General features: G+C 47.6%; 1 protein-coding gene and 1 long non-coding RNA gene across 3 annotated transcripts in view; one reads left to right on the plus strand and one right to left on the minus strand.

Moving 5' to 3' along the window:
• Positions 1-15,946, minus strand: part of EFCAB8 (EF-hand calcium binding domain 8) — a 65,054-nt gene extending 49,108 nt beyond the window's left edge. Inside the window, exons 1-5 of one of the 2 annotated variants that reach the window (XM_083744121.1) lie at positions 15,810-15,946; positions 9,183-9,249; positions 7,184-7,364; positions 4,514-4,632; positions 2,338-2,441 (exon numbers count right to left, since the gene is read on the minus strand). In XM_083744121.1, coding sequence (XP_083600247.1) covers positions 2,338-2,441; positions 4,514-4,632; positions 7,184-7,364; positions 9,183-9,249; positions 15,810-15,907 — 569 coding nt within the window. In that variant the 5' untranslated portion in view covers positions 15,908-15,946. Of the gene's footprint in view, positions 1-2,337; positions 2,496-4,513; positions 4,633-7,183; positions 7,365-9,182; positions 9,250-15,809 lie in introns of those variants that run through there. The other variant, XM_083744122.1, reaches the window with a different exon arrangement.
• Positions 4,524-15,869, plus strand: LOC310847264. The gene is made up of 3 exons (XR_014565741.1): positions 4,524-4,655; positions 6,386-6,577; positions 15,744-15,869. It is a non-coding gene; the product is annotated as an uncharacterized lncRNA (long non-coding RNA).
• Positions 15,947-16,256: the final 310 nt, after the last annotated feature.

The following is a 16,256-nucleotide window of genomic DNA, read 5'->3' on the forward strand; positions in this document are numbered from 1 at the left end:
TAAGACGGGGTGTAGGAGGTAATAGCAGAGTTGCACAAGAAACTCAGGGCGGCCTTTTGCAAAGTCATCGAGAGCAGGGCTGGATTTTGCATTCATCCCTAGAGGGCAAAGAGCAACATTCCATCTGCATCAGCAACAGGCGAGACAGGAATCCTTTGCTCCTGGGGACCAGGAGTGGCAACACCTGTCTGAAAGGTGAATGGGAAAACCACCTCCATCAAGAAGTTAAACCAGGGGTTTTCAAAATGGGAGACAGCACCCCACAAGGGGACAGTGGGGTTCCCAGGGATGGGGGGGCAGGGACAAGGGCAGCAAGGGGGTGGCTTTCAGGCTTTGAAAAGCTGGTCTTGCTGGATCAATTTCTTCAGTTTTGTTAAATCAATTAAACTGAGTAGTTTTTTAATTTTGAATGCAACATTACAACAAAAATTACAAACATGAAGTGCAAAACAAAGCAGTACAAACAAGAAGAAAAAAAAGAGAAAACACATCTACAAAGAAAACCATATCATATGTACGTAATGATTAGTATGAAAAATCGAGCAATTAATCGTTCATGTCTTGAATTTGAATGTGCTATGATCTTCCTTCAACATCAAAAAAACGAAGATCATGGCCACTGGTCCCATCACCTCCTGGCAAATAGAAGGGGAAGAAATGGAGGCAGTGAGAGATTTTACTTTCTTGGGCTCCATGATCACTGCAGATGGTGACAGCAGTCACGAAATTAATAGACGCCTGCTTCTTGGGAGAAAGGCGATGGCAAACCTAGACAGCATCTTCAAAAGCAGAGACATCACCTTGCTGACAAAGGGTCCTATAGTTAAAGCTATGGTTTTCCCAGTAGTGATGTATGGAAGTGAGAGCTGGACCATAAAGAAGGCTGATCGCCAAAGAATGGATGCTTTTGAATTCTGGTGCTGGAGGAGACTCTTGAGAGTCCCATGGACTGCAAGAAGATCAAACCTCTCCATTCTGAAGGAAATCAGCCCTTAGTGCTCCCTGGAAGGACAGATCCTGAAGCTGAGGCTGCAAGACTTTGGCCACCTCATGAGAAGAGAAGACTCCCAGGAAAAGACCCTGATGTTGGGAAAGATGGAGGGCACAAGGAGAAGGGGACAACAGAGGACAAGATGGTGGGACAGTGTTCTCGAAGCTACCAGCATGAGTTTGACCAAACTGCGGGAGGCAGTGGAAGACAGAAGTGCCTGGCGTGCTCTGGTCCAGGGGGTCACGAAGAGGCGGACACGACTAAACGACTAAACAACAGTATGATCTTCCTTAGTGGGTCGTGCAAGCCAGCATTCTGAATTGTGCATTTTAATAGGATAAAGGAGGAGGCACTGAGGGTGAGTTTATGGAACCGGAAGGGCAGTACAGTGCCTCAAAAAAGCTTAGGACCCCCTGAGTTGAAGAGCGCCATTTGCTTCTCCTCTCAGTCTGCAGCCTCCGCCTTGGAATTTAGTCTCCAAGTTGACCTCAGGGCCACAGCTTCCAGAATCCTCATTTGAAAGAATCATGAAGCTGGAAGGGAATCTGAGCATCATCTAGTCGCCCAGCTCCCTGAAATGCAGCTGCCCCTTACGGGGATCGAACCTGCAACCTTGGCATTATCAGCGCCATGCTTTACCCGACTGAGCTCTGTACTTAAAAGAAAAATCCTTGTTCCGCCTTCCCCCCACCCACCCACTCCTTGCTTTGCGTAACGTCTTGACTGATGAAGAGTCCTCTGCCCCATCCTGACTATTCATTTATAGCGGTATCATATCACTTTAACCATCATGGTGTCCTCCAAGGAATGGGATCTGTAGCTAGTTAAGATTGCCTTGGCCCATTAGACCTGAAAGAGCATCTCCACCCCCATCGTTCTGCCTGGACACTGAGGTCCAGCGCCGAGGGCCTTCTGGCGGTTCCCTCCCTGCGAGAAGCCAAGTTACAGGGAACCAGGCAGAGGGCCTTCTCAGTAGTGGCACCCACCCTGTAGAACGCCCTCCCAACAGATGTCAAGGAAATAAACAACTATCTGACTTTTAGAAGACATCTGAAGGCAGCCCTGCTTAGGGAAGTTTTTAATGGCTGATGTTTTAATGTATTTTTAATATTTTGTTGGAAGCTGCCCAGTGTGGCTGGGGAAACTCAGCCAGATGGGCGGGGTATAAATAATAATAATAATAATAATAATAATAATAATAATAATAATTCCATTCCCCTCCAGAAGTGAAATTCCCAGGGAATTCCCCTCGGAAAAGGGACTGGCTGTTCAGACGCTCTGGGAATTGGCAGCTCCACTTGGCCTTGACCCCTTCCCTCCCGCCCAGAGGACAAAGGGATCCTTACACGGAAACCGGTTTCATGGTTGTCTGGAACTCGGGAAGCATCTTATTTTTCAGCATGTCGTCCTTCCCTCTGTATTCACGCAGCATGTAATTCAGATACTCCTCCTGCAGGGAGAGAAATTGCCGTTGTCATTCTCACTCTCTCCGCCAGCACGGTGCTTTTCCAAGGATTCTCTCGAGCCCAGCTAATATGTAACCCAGCTGATGCCAGTCTTACCCCAATCTCTGAACAGCGAGAGACTGCAGGGGTTCCAGACCCTCACCCAAGTTTGGTTTCCTTGGGATGAAGGTAAGTGGAGACTGTGGTATCTATAGGACAAAGTTCCCCAAACCTGAGTCTCCAGCTGTTTCTGAACTACAATTCCCATCATCCCTAGCCAGCATGTCAAGGACGATGGGAACCGTAGTCCAAAAACAGCTGGAGACCCAAGTTTGGGAAATCCTGCTTCTGGAGCATGTGGTGTCTTTATGATTGTTATTTTATTTACACATATACGGAACCTGAGCATACGATGGGAACAGGCTTGTTTTTGCTGAGATTTCCATTCCACCTTAAGGAACAGACGTGTGGAATTGTTGCATGTCACATGTCTGTTTACATTCCAGCACAGTATGCTGGGAACTTCCATTGTGTATAGCTTTTGCTTTTTCCGTTCTCCATGAGACGACATGAGAGAGAGACATGTTTCTTTGTCCTGATTTATGATTAACAAATCTGTAGTTGTATTATGCTTCCACAAGCCTCACGCCTATTCTGTGTGTGCAGTACTCTCTGCTTTGAAGCCCGGGTCGCTGATTTATGTCAGAGCTCGGGTCGATGGAAGGAGACGGCACAGCTGGGGCTTGCCAGCTGGCCTCCTGGCCCTCTACATGTTGACAGTTTTCTCATGCTCTGGACAGTAGGACTTGAACCAACGGCTTCAAGTTGCAAGAAAGGAGATTCCGACAGAACATCAGGAATAACTTTCCGAAGTCCAGAGCTATTTGACTGTGGAACAGAAGGTTGTGGACTCTCCTTCCTTGGAGGTTTCCAAGCAGAGCTGGGATGGCCAACTGTCATGGATGCTTTAGCTGAGATTCCTGCATTGCAGGGGTTGGACTAGATGACCCTCGGGTCCCTTCCAACAATTACAATTCTATGATTCTGTGATGGAGGGGCTCACAACACTGAGCCCTCTCCAACAGATCTTGCTTCTCCATTAGCCTCAGCTTTGGATCCAGTACAGAGCAAGCAACCCAACAGAGTGACGCGGCAGCTAAAAAAGCCAATGCAATTCTGGGCTGCATCAATAGGAGTATAGCATCTAGATCAAGGGAAGTAATAGTGCCACTGTATTCTGCTCTGGTCAGACCTTACCTGGGGTACTGTGTCCAGTTCTGGGCACCACAGTTCAAGAAGGACACTGACAAACTGGAACATGTCCAGAGGAGGGCAACCAAAATGGTCAAAGGCCTGGAAACGATGCCTTATGAGGAACGGCTAAGGGAGCTGGGCATGTTTAGCCTGGAGAAGAGGAGGTTAAGGGGTGATATGATAGCCAGGTTCAAATATATAAAAGGATGTCACATAGAGGAGGGAGAAAGGTTGTTTTCTGCTGCTCCAGAGAAGCGGACATGGAGCAATGGATCCAAACTACAAGAAAGAAGATTCCACCTAAACATTAGGAAGAACTTGCTGACAGTAAGAGCTGTTCAACAGTGGAATTTGCTGCCAAGGAGTGTGGTGGAGTCTCCTTCTTTGGAGGTCTTGAAGCAGAGGCTTGACAACCATATGTCAGGAGTACTCTGATGGTGTTTCCTGCTTGGCAGGGGGTTGGACTCGATGGCCCTTGTGGTCTCTTCCAACTCTATGATTCTATGATTCTATGATTCATTTATAAGGGTGCTGAGGAGCACAGGAAAAGCCCAAGGCGTGCACAACGCAGGGCGTGCCATTCAGCATCCCGGGAATCTGAGCTACCATTTAAAAACAGCAGAGCGAGTTTCTAGCCCTGAGGGCGGCAATGATATTCTTTACAGCGCAAAGACCAGAAGCCAGAGGCTGGCCAAGTCAGATTTCTACGAGATCATCTGTGCCCTGCAATAACTCCTCGCCCCACCTGTGCCAGCCTAAACCAAATGAGTTATGCAGAACAGCTTCTCAAAACATTGCAGAACAAATGCAAGCAGGCACTTGCCCAGTCCACAGCGCCGTCACAGTTGGTGTCCACCTTCATGAAAATCACGTCAATGTCTTCGTCGGAAACGTCTCCCATGATCTTCTTCATGGCGCTTCGGAATTCTTCCATGTCCAGACCTGAAAGGCAGGAAAGCAACGATGTAATTAATTTAATTGTAATAATAATAATAATAATCAATTTTATTTATATCCTGCCCTCCCCAGCCGAAGTCGGGCTCAGGGCGGCTAACAACAATCAAATAGTACAACATTGTAAATTAGTACAGCAGGTATAAGTCGGAAGTTTCTTTTCTTTGCTGATTCAAATAATGGATGTCATTATGCCTTTATTCACACTTTCATTCTTCTTCTTTCTCTTTATTTTTTCTTTCCTCTGTTCTTTTCCGTTCTTTTCATTTTACAGTCATACCTCGGGTTACAGATGCTGCAGGTTGCGTTTTTTGGGGTTACAGACCCACCAAAACCCGGAACGGATGACTTCCGGGTTTCGGGGGTCATGCATGCGCAGAAGCGCTAAAACGTGCTTTGCGCAGAAGCACCGAATCGCAACCCGTACGTGCGCAGATCCGCTGCTGCGGTTGCAAACACTGCGGGTTGCAAATGTGCATCCCGCACGGATCACGTTCGCAACCCAAGCGTCCACTGTATATTTATATTCTCTCTTTATAACATAGCGAATGCTCTTTTGTTGGTATTGTATGTATTTTAAGAATCTGCTTGTCTAATAAAAACTTCAATAAAACACCGGAAGAATGGCAAACCAAGATGATGGACTATGCCGAAATGGCACAATTAACTGGGAAGCTCAGAAATCAAGAAGACAAGAACTTTAAAAAAAAAAAGATTGGGGGAAATTTATCCCTCCCCTTATGGTCTTGATTTATTGGCTACTTTTAAAATGAGGCTGCATTTTAAATTGCATTTTAACCTGTATTTTAAATTGTGCCGTTGGGGTGGCAACGAGATTGCACTGGCCTATCTATTCTGAATGTATTCTGAATGTTCTTATGTGATGCCAATAAAGGTTACTTGACTTGACTTGACATTCCCCCTGTTAGGATATTTCCGTTCCACCTTAAAAGGGAACAGGCTTTGTGAGTCACAGAGTCTGCGTATTTTCTGTTCACAGGATGTTTCTGTTGTGTCTCTGCTTTCGTTTCTCTCTGTGCCTGAACACGCAAACAGGCGGTCATGTTTTTTCCTTTGTTCTGACCAACGCTGAATAAACTTCTAAATAATGCTCTCCTGCGTGCATCTTTCGCGATGCGAATTCTGCTGATAGAGCGTGCATCAGCTCTGGAATGTGGCAAGATATTTTCTGGAGCTCATTGCTCATACTGTATCTACGGGAGATCGATGGATCGTCCGGAGGCGACATGGGGGCCATGATGGGCTTTATCTCCCTGGCAGTATCCCAACAACAGGTTATGGGCCCAGATTCACGGCACGTACAGGAGAGTAAGGCTGCAAAGGACTGCATCCTACTGTGATTTTATTGGTTGTTAGCAGCCCTGAGCCTGGCTCTGGCCAGGGAGGGCAGGGTATAAATAAAATATTATTATTATTATTATTATTATTTACTTACGAGACCACTGCAAGCAGGTTAAAGCGTTAGCAGGATTCTAACCACACTTGTAAAGTAACGGAAAGTATGGGTAATTTAGAAGGATAAAAGTTTGGATAAATATGGATATGCAGTTGTAAATATTAACATTAGGACCCATGAAAGGGATTGGGGGTGGGGGAGTCAGGAGATTCAAAGCACTCTCGATATTTGGATTTTGAACTGATGTTTGTAATATGTTTACATTTTTAAAAAATCAAATTAAAAAATCATTTAAATAATAATACGAAGAGCTCCCCTCCCCAGGCACAGAACATTACTCTGCAACCAGAAGGGAGACCAAGAAACGGAGGATCCTGAGGGAAAAGCCCCCAGTGCTGGTAGGACACCTGCCTTGCCTACAGAAGGACCGGATCCTCAGCCTCCCCAGGGGAAAGGACTCCGCCTGGAAGCTTGGAGGGCGGCTGAATTTAATCCATCTTAGTGTTTCAACTTCTTGTAAGTTTTAAAGCACTGCTGTAAATCATTCTCAGGGTTTTTCTGTGTTGCCTTTTTGTAAATCGCTTTGAGGTGTTGGTGTATTATTATTAGTAGTAGTAGTAGTAGTAATAGTATACATGTTATTACAGTGGTACCTCGGGTTAAGTACTTAATTCGTTCCAGAGGTCTGTTCTTAACCTGAAACTGTTCTTAACCTGAAGCACCACTTTAGCTAATGGGGCCTCCTACTGCTGCCGCGCCGCCGGAGCACAATTTCTGTTCTCATCCTGAAGCAAAGTTCTTAACCTGAAGCACTATTTCTGGGTTAGCAGAGTCTGTAACCTGAAGCGTGTGTAACCCGAGGTACCACTGTATTACTTACTCACTTACTTACTTACTTACTTACTTACTTATTATTTTCCAAAAGCCAAAGAAATACAAAAAATACAGAAGAATCAAGAAGTAAAAAAAGAAATAAAAATACAGAAATATAAAAAAAAATTCACAGACCAAACCAAACATTCCCCTCCCCTCTTTCCCTCTTTTGAGATGTATGTAATGAATGAAAAAGAAAAATGGATAATTTTTTTTAAAAATGGGGTGTGGGTTTGAAAGGAGCCTCACCTCCTCCGCCATCGATGTCCGCCTCGCGGAACATGCGCTCCAGCTTCCGCAAGTGGTCATAGTTAATCTGGTCCTCCACCTGCTTGGTGCGCGACTCATCGTACAAGCCAGCAGCCTTCATCAGCTGCCTGTGGGATGAGCACACCGGGCCCAACTTGCTCAGGAGACCAGGAAGCCTGGGCTGGGAGGAAGGAAGGAAGACAGGGGGTCAGTCCGTCACCGAAAAGACCAAAATTACTCTGCACCCCCTTGGAAGAAAGGTCCTGAGCTGCCTGCCATTTCCCTAAGTCATTGGTCCATTTCTTCACATTTGGTGGGAATGCCCTTTAAAAGCTTTTGGAAGTGAAATAAAAATATTAAGGTCTTATATGTATAATAAGGGATGCGGGTGGCGCTGTGGATTAAACCACAGTGACTAGGACTTGCCGATCAGAAGGTCAGCGGTTCAAATCCCCGCGACAGGATGAGCTCCCGTTGCTCGGTCCCTGTTCTTGCCAACCTAGCAGTTCGAAAGCACGTCCAAGGGCAAGTAGATAAATAGGTACCACTCCAGCGGGAAGGTAAATGGTGTTTCCGTGCGCTGCTCTGGTTCGCCAGAAGCGGCTTAGTCACGCTAGCCACATGACCCAGAAGCTGTACGCCAGCTCCCTCGTCCAGTAAAGTGAGATGAGCGCCGCAACCCCAGAGTTGGCCGCGACTAGACCTAATGGTCAGGGGTCCCTTTACTTTTACTTATATATTATGAAAATGGTCAATATGCACTAAACAAGCAGAAACTGAAACTGCCCTCGTTCCCCATCAGTCAGCATAATGGTTGTTGTTTAGTCATTTAGTTGTGTCCGACTCTTCGTGACCCCCTGGACCAGAGCACGCCAGGCACTTCTGTCTTCCACTGCCTTCCGCAGTTTGGTCAGACTCATGCTGGTAGCTTCGTGAACACTGTCCCACCATCTCGTCCTCTGTCATCCCCTTCTCCTTGTGCCCTCCATCTTTCCCAACATCAGGGTCTTTTCCAGGGAGTCTTCTCTTCTCATGAGGTGGCCAAAGTCTTGGAGCCTCAGCTTCAGGATCTGTCCTTCCAGTGAGCACTCAGGGCTGATTTCCTTCAGAATGGAGAGGTTTGATCTTCTTGCAGTCCATGGGACTCTCCAGAGTCTCCTCCAGCACCAGAATTCAAAAGCATCAATTTATGGCGATCAGCCTTCTTTATGGTCCAGCTCTCACCATAATATATATGCTTTGGTAAAACAACCAGAGCATGAAGAAGAAGTCTCCATAATGTATATGTTTCAGGGCTTGTACAGATTCAAGAATGGTGTATGCTACATAGGAGAATATTTTGAGAATAAAAGACATGGCAAAGGCATCTTTTATTATCCAGATGGATCCCGATATGATGGAGGGTGGGTGGAAGACCAAAGACATGGAAATGGCTTTTACTAAAATGTAAATGGAGACACATACGATGGAAAGTGGTTCAATCACAACAGGCATGGGCAGGGTACATATCTGTATCAGAGCCAAGAGCCACATTCACTCACAGTCAAATCTTCCAGGGGTGGTGGGCAGCCCAGGGGCAAAATGTGGGCGGGCCTCTTGCATTTGCGCAACAGGCCAAGCAAGCCACTTCAGTTCCAGAGCTTTCTGCACACAAATCTCCATCTAGGTAAGTTAAGAAGCATCTTCACAGTTCAAAGCCACTTTGCAGCCAGGGGAAAGCACTGACTGTAAACCAGAAGGTTGATGGTTCAAGCCCAACCAGGGACAGCAGTGGGCAAGATTCCTGCATTGCAGGGGGTTGGACTAGATGACCTTGGAGGCCCCTTCCAACTCTACAGTTCTATGAAGCATGGCCAAAGAAGGCCTGGCAGAGAGGCCTCAGATATCCCAGATTACAGCTTGCTGTGAACCGCTTTGATATATTTTCATGGCATACGTACATACGACTTTTGACAGATGCATAAATAAACAACAGTACATCTTCCCAACTCATACTTACTGGAGCGGGGGCTGGTGCCGGAGGAAGCTGCTGAGTGGCAGGGTCTTTCTCAAATTCGAGGCCTCCCCTAAAAATATTGGAAAGAAAGCAAAACCAATGAGCACTTTTAAGTATTTGAAAGTCAAGGTCCCCACTCCTTTGGATGGATTCAAGGCTGTGGGCTTTCAGCTTCTCTGGGATTTAAGGAGTGGTCTTGGGTGCGTTCCTTGTGCTCTGCCTCAATGCTTCCTTCTGTAAAATGGGAATGGTCACTCAACCAGGAAGCTCACACTTAGCTAGGAGCTAAATGGCACCTTAAACCGAGGTTATGGGCACAATGACGTTATGTCTAGGCGCACTTTTTAATAACAAGAATACAAAGCTGAAAATGAATTAACTGCAGCTAAAATATTATGTTCATTTTTCACATGGTCTAGTCCTTTCCCTGCCTAACCCCTTAATATTCTTAAGAGGGTCTCATCTCCAGTCTTCAGAAAGTAGTTGGAAGTGTAGAGGCAGAAAAAAGTCCTCCTTTCCTTCCACATGACAGTTTTAATCTGAAATCTTAGGCGCAGTACTGCACCCAGAGCAAAAAAACTGCTTGCACTAATGAAATTCATTATTGCAAAACATGCCTAGGACAATGGGAATTTTGAGGGGAAGGGTTGCCAAATGACCTGAGAAAGGCCTCCTCCTGTGCCTTGAAGAACAGCTTGATCAACAGAAATCAGCAAGTGGGGCTTTTCCCAGCTTGCAAGAGAAGCACCAATCCCTGTTTCATTATGATCCCATGGCAAATAACCCTCCTTAAAAGTAGTATGAGAGATTGGCACAGTTGCCTGTTAACAACAGCTGATCAAAACTGTTGGGAAAGGCACCTGAACTGCAAGGGGAGCCTCAAAGAGGAGGCTGCAGGGAGGCTGGAGAGCAGGCAGGGATGGTTTCCCCAGTAGTGATGTATGGAAGTGAGAGCTGGACCATAAAGAAGGCTGATGGCTGAAGAATTGATGCTTTTGAATTCTGGTGCTGGAGGAGACTCTTGAGAGTCCCATGGACTGCAAGAAGATCAAACCTCTCCATTCTGAAGGAAATCAGCCCTGAGTGCTCCCTGGAAGGACAGATCCTGAAGCTGAGGCTCCAAGACTTTGGCCACCTCATGAGAAGAGAAGACTCCCTAGGAAAGACCCTGATGCTGGGAAAGATGGAGGGCACAAGGAGAAGGGGACGACAGAGGACGAGATGGTTGGCAGTGTTCTCGAAGCTACCAGCATGAGTTTGACCAAACTGCAGGAGGCAGTGGAAGACAGGAGTGCCTGGTGTGCTCTGGTCCAGGGGGTCACGAAGAGGCGGACATGACTAAATGACTAAACAACAACATGCCAAGCAGAGGCAGGTATGCCAAGCAGCGAGAGCAAGGCCTGGAGTAGTTTGTTGCCGCTTCACAGAAGATGGGTGAGAGGAGGAGGCAGCAAAAAGAAGGCAGAAGCAGATGCTTGAAAACGAAAAAAACTTTAAAAGCATTTGTGTGCGCAAGTTTGCATCAACTGGAGCAAGAAGTGGTACCTTTCTGTTCAGCTCTGGACCTTCAGGATGCTGTGCAGATCTGCAAAATTCTGGGAGATGCTTATGGGTGCCCAGCAATTAATCTGAAACTGATTTTTTTTCTAACGGCGTTCACTACTGCCCACAGGGACGTAGGATCGCCAGCACGAGACAGCACTTGCCGCTCTGCTCTGTCCAGTAAAACTGTTTTCTGCCAGGGATCTGAAAAGCCAGTAAACTCCAGGTTCCGTCCCCCCCCCTCCCAGGCCCCGCCCCTGAGATCCACCTGCCCCTCCTTTGGGCATTCCAGGCAGGCTGCAATCCCCAAGGGCAAGCGGCTTGGATTGGGCCAAAGCTCAGCAGGCGAACAGCAGCTCTGCATGGCAAAAGAGGGGGCACCGCCTGCTAAGCGGGTCAGGGAGCCTGAAACTATTGGGTTCTTGCCGGAAGGAGTAGCGGGCAAAGCCAGGCTCCGTAGACTCCAGATACAAGCAGTGCTTCCTATGCCAGCTCACTGTATCCCTGGTTTCTTCAGTGCAATCCCTCGCCCTGCTCCTTTTAAACATAGAACTGTAGAGTTGGAAGGGACCCTGAGGGTCATCTAGTCCCACCCCACCCCAAATGCAGGCATCTTTTGCCCAGAATGGGGCTCGAACTCATGACCTTGAGAGCAAGTGTCTCCAGCGAATGAGCCATCCCAGTCTACATGTTGTTGTTTAGCCATGTCCGCCTCAGCTTCAGGATCTGTCCTTCCAGTGAGCACTCAGGGCTGATTTCCTTAAGAATGGAGAGGTTTGATCTTCTTGCAGTCCATGGGACTCTCAAGAGTCTCCTCCAGCACCAGAATTCAACATACAAAGAGCATTCACTGGATCATGCTAATGGTCTGCTCCCTTCTGTTGATCAAAGACCCCTCCCAATCTCTGAGCATCTGCTGGATCAGGACAGCGGCCTGTCTACTCCAGTGACCTATTCTCACAGGGGCCAACCAAGAGGACCCAAAGGGAAACACACACCCCCAGCAGGATCTGAACACAAGAGTAACTTTCCTCTCCAGCAATGGGGATCCAAAAGCGTTGCTGCCTCCAGCCGAGGAGGAAAGAAAACAGCTTTCACAGCCACTAGCCATTGATAGCCCTTTCCTCTGTGAATTGGTCTAATCCTCATCAAGGCTTGTGGCCCTCACTGCCTCCTGTGGGAGGGAGTTCCACAGTTTAACCACGTGTTGAATAAATAAGTACAGTGGTACCTCGGTTTTTGAATGTAATCCATTCCAGAAGACCTTTCAGACCAACTTCAGAAACGTTCGAAAATGGAGGCACAAAGGGCGGTCTGCTAATTCAATTGTGAAAATTGTGAAAAACAACAGGTACATGCAGCGGAAGCCGTTCGACTTCCAAGGCGCGTTTGAAAACGGAAGCATTTACTTCTGGGTTTCCGGAGTTCGGAAACCGAAACGTTCGGCAATGGAGATGTCGGAAAAGCGAGGTACCTGTACAGTCATACCTTGGGTTACAGACGCTTCAGGTTGCGTTTTTTCGGGTTACGGACGTGCTGAAACCCAGAAGTATCAGAACTGGTTTCAGCACTTTGCACATGTGCAGAAGCGTCGGATCGCAACCCGCCTGTGTGCAGACGCAGTGCTGCGGGTTGCGGATGCTGCAGGTTGTGAACGTGCCTCCTGCACGGATCACGTTTGCAACTCGAGTGTCCACTGTACTTTATTTTATGTGTCCTGTCCACTCACTCAACAAAACACACACAATCCTGCTCCTCCCCATGTGTGAGCAACCCAGGCCCTCCATAAATCTGGGGGTAACTCCAGAACAGATTTGGGGGGCACAGAAGGAGGAGGAGGAGGGAGTCTCATTGCATAAGCGGTGATAGGACGCTTACTTAGCACAGCAATGAAAATAAACCACTCTCTCTTTAAGCCATAGGCTGCATCCCGTTCCGTGGGCAGGGCTCTGTTTTCCAAAGGGGCCTGACAAAATGTCAGGCTGCACGGACCTCTGAGTGCACTCAGCAAAGTCTTTGATGGGCAGAGGTTCAACAGGTGAAGCATTGCACAGCTTGGAAGTGCAGCAGATGGGAGAAGCTGCACCTGTTGGTTTCTTTGGCTTGCCATCGACAGCCCTCTCCTCCCTGTAGTGGGTGGGGGCTAACTTGTTAAATCTTAGCTGCTTTCCAGGGAATCTATGTCATCTCGGATGTGCTTGCTGCTCAGGGTCCAATGTTCCTGGCTCTTGTGGGACTGCAACTGTGATAGAAATTTTATGGTCTTAGATATATGGTAATGTTCATAAGTGTACCAACCAAGCATGTACATAGATCAGCACAGGAAGACCAACCTGGAACCATTTTGATTCCTAAACTGAGCCAATGTTTTCTCTGCAAGGTCAAAGTGGGAAACCTCCCCATTGTCTCTTTCCTCACAAATCCTGTCTTAAGGTGATATTTAAGATATGAGTAGGGTGAAGACTGGCCAGGCTAACCAGGCAATCCAATCAAGTAACCTGCCAGACAGGAGATAAACAACGACAGGAGAAAAACATTCAAACTTCTGTTTTAAGACCGCCTTTTCTGTGATGTAGGTATGATGTATCTGAGGGGTGGTCTTGAACTACACCCCTTCTGTGATGTATGTATGATGTTTCTGGGGTTGGTCTTGATCTACAGGGTGGGAATTTCAAAAGTCTTTATAAGGCCTTGCGCGCCATTTTTCTGGGTTCCTCCTCCTCTCCTGCGGGTGAGGGGAGCACCCTGTTGCAACAGATCAATAAAGACCAAGCTTACTAGCTGATTTGCTTCTCAATATTCTCTGGTTGGCCTCTGTTATTCTCTCCTACCAATAGGGAACCTACGTAAGGACTCCATATGGGCTCTTGGGTACCCCATAAGGGGAAAAGGGCAATTTTTGTTTACAACACAACTCCCATAAGTACAGCTGCATCGGCTTGGGACTGATGAGAGTTGCCCTTGGGCAACATCTGGAGGGCACCAGGTTGGCAGACGGTTGGCTGAACACACAGGATGCGACAACCTTGCAAAGGCAAAGCAGGTCAGGGTCTCAGTTCTGCCTGACACACACACTCAAGATGCTGCCTTCAATCAATCATGTAAGGTAGCCAAGATGGCGCTCTCCAAATGCTGTTGGAACCACAACTCCCAGAACCCCCAACCATTGGCTGGGCTAGCTGAGGCTGATGGGAACTGGAGTCCAACAACACCTGGACACAAAAAGATGAACAGCTTATGAAAGCTGTTTTAAGAGATGCCGGGCTACAGCCAGACTTTTGCAGGCTCTGTTTTGCAGGATGTTGCCTTCCCTTCACCTGTAGCCAGATTCAAAGGGTACATTGAGGAGCCATTGCTGCTGAGAGTGTGGAGGCATGAGCTGTCACGACACATACACACACACACGTTCTTTCGCATATCATGTCTGTGCCCAGCATGCTGCTTCCTCTGCAAGGGAATCCCAGAGACTCTTTGGGTGGGTCGTTCCCACGTTTGGGAAATAGATAAGTTACCTGAAGGAGCAAATGCATAGCTTAGAGGTACTCCTGGGAACATCTTTGTGCTAGAGGCCCAAGTTTCCTCTCGGCTAGGACTGCCTTTTATCAGCTTTGTTTGGTTCGCCAACTATGGCCGTTCCCAGACAGGCATAGCCTGACCATTGAAGTCCATGCATTGGTAACCTCAAGGCTAGATAGACTACTGTAATGTGCTCACCGTGGAGCTGCCCTTGGGCCTGGTTTGGAAGCTCCAGCTGGCGCAGAAGTGAGAGCTTCTGGTCAGAAACATGTGGCACCGTTGTTAAAGAAGCTGCCATCGACTACCAAGCCAGGTTCACAGAATGATAGTATCATAGAATTGTAGAATTGGAAGGAACTGCAAGTGTCATTTAGTCGAAGTCCTTGCAAGGCAGGAATCTCAGCTAAAGCACCAATGGCAGATAGCCATCCAACCTCTGCTTAAAAGTCTCCAAGGAAGGAGATTTCACAGCCTCCCGAGGGAGACCACTCCACTGTCAAACAGCTCTGATTGCCAGAAAGTTTTTTCCGTATGTCTAGCTGGAATCTCCTTGCCTGCAATTTGAAGCCATGGGTTCGAGTCCTACCTTCCAGAGCAGGAGAAAACAAGCATGCTCCCTCTTCCATGTGACAATCTTTTGAGATATTTGAAGATGGCTATCATATCTCCTCTTTTCCAGGTGGGTGGCTCTATGGGTTAAACCACAGAGCCTAGGACTTGCTGACCAAAAGGTTGGCAGTTTGAATCCCCATGACGGGGTGAGCTCCCGTTGCTCGGTCCCTGCTCCTGCCCACCTAGCAGTTTGAAAGCACGTCAAAGTGCAAGTAGATAAATAGGTACCGCTCCGGCGGGAAGGTAAACGGCATTTCCGTGCGCTGCTCTGGTTCGCCAGAAGCGGCTTAGTCATGCTGGCCACATGACCCAGAAGCTGTCTGCAAACAAACCCCATCTCCCTCGGTCAGTAAAGCGAGATGAGCGCGCAACCCCAGAGTCGTCCGTGACTGGACCTAATGGTCAGGGGTATCTTTACCTTTTATCCTATCTCCTCTTTTCCAGGCTAAACATACCCAATTCCTTCAACGGCTCATCACAAGGCTTGGTTTTCAGAGCCTTGATCATCTTGGCTGCCCCACTCTGCACACCTTCCAGCTTGTCAATACCCTGGTCTTAATTTATAAAGCCCTGAATAATTTAGTTGCAGAGTATCTCAGGGATTGCCAGAGCCATTCTATCCCAGCTCGATCAGGACACCTTATTATCTACCAGTGAGCTTCAGAGAGATGTACAAACAAGCAGCAGAGAGGACCCTGCCTCCAAAGAGCCTACAATCCACATTTAGGACTGCCACCAGCCAGCCAGGTCTAGTGGGTGGGGAGGCTTCCTAAGCACAGAGCACATTCTCCATGCACACATAGGCAAGCGTTGGAAGGGGAAGGGAGAGCCTTTCAACAAACACATAAGCATATTCTGATTTAATGTGAATTTGCATTTCTGCTTGGTGCACAGGTAGGAAGTTGGGAGCAGACAAGACACATTAAGGGAAAGATCCGGTGGCCCTGCCCCATCACTCACCAACTCACAGAGGGGTGGACGCTGAGTTTCCGGGGTGTGCTCAGCAGGGAACTTGTGGGCCTCTCCGTGCTGCTGTCTTCATACTTATTGCCCTCCATCTTCAGCAAAGAGTTCAGCAGTCCTCTTGCTTAGTATCCAACCTCTGCAGGACTCTGCAATCAACTTGCAAGTATTCAGCTGCTTGAGTGCCAATAAACTCAACTGTGATGTCACGCTTCAGAATGATTACCTCATTTCACTGAACTTCAGGAAGAGACAGCCGGGGCCTAGAATTCTCTCTGCTAAGCTTGCACTTAAAATACTGGTTTGAGATGAGGGTGGGAGTCCAAGGAGTAGTAAATGAACAGAATGTTAGACAGGGAATGTGCGGGGGTAACAGGCAAAGACAGGCTGGAATTTTCCCCCAAAGACTATGCTTACAACAGAGGATATGAGGTGGTGTAGGTC

This window comes from Podarcis gaigeae, assembly GCF_964106915.1.
Source record: "Podarcis gaigeae genome assembly, chromosome: 6".
Classification (NCBI taxonomy): Eukaryota; Metazoa; Chordata; class Lepidosauria; order Squamata; family Lacertidae; genus Podarcis; species Podarcis gaigeae.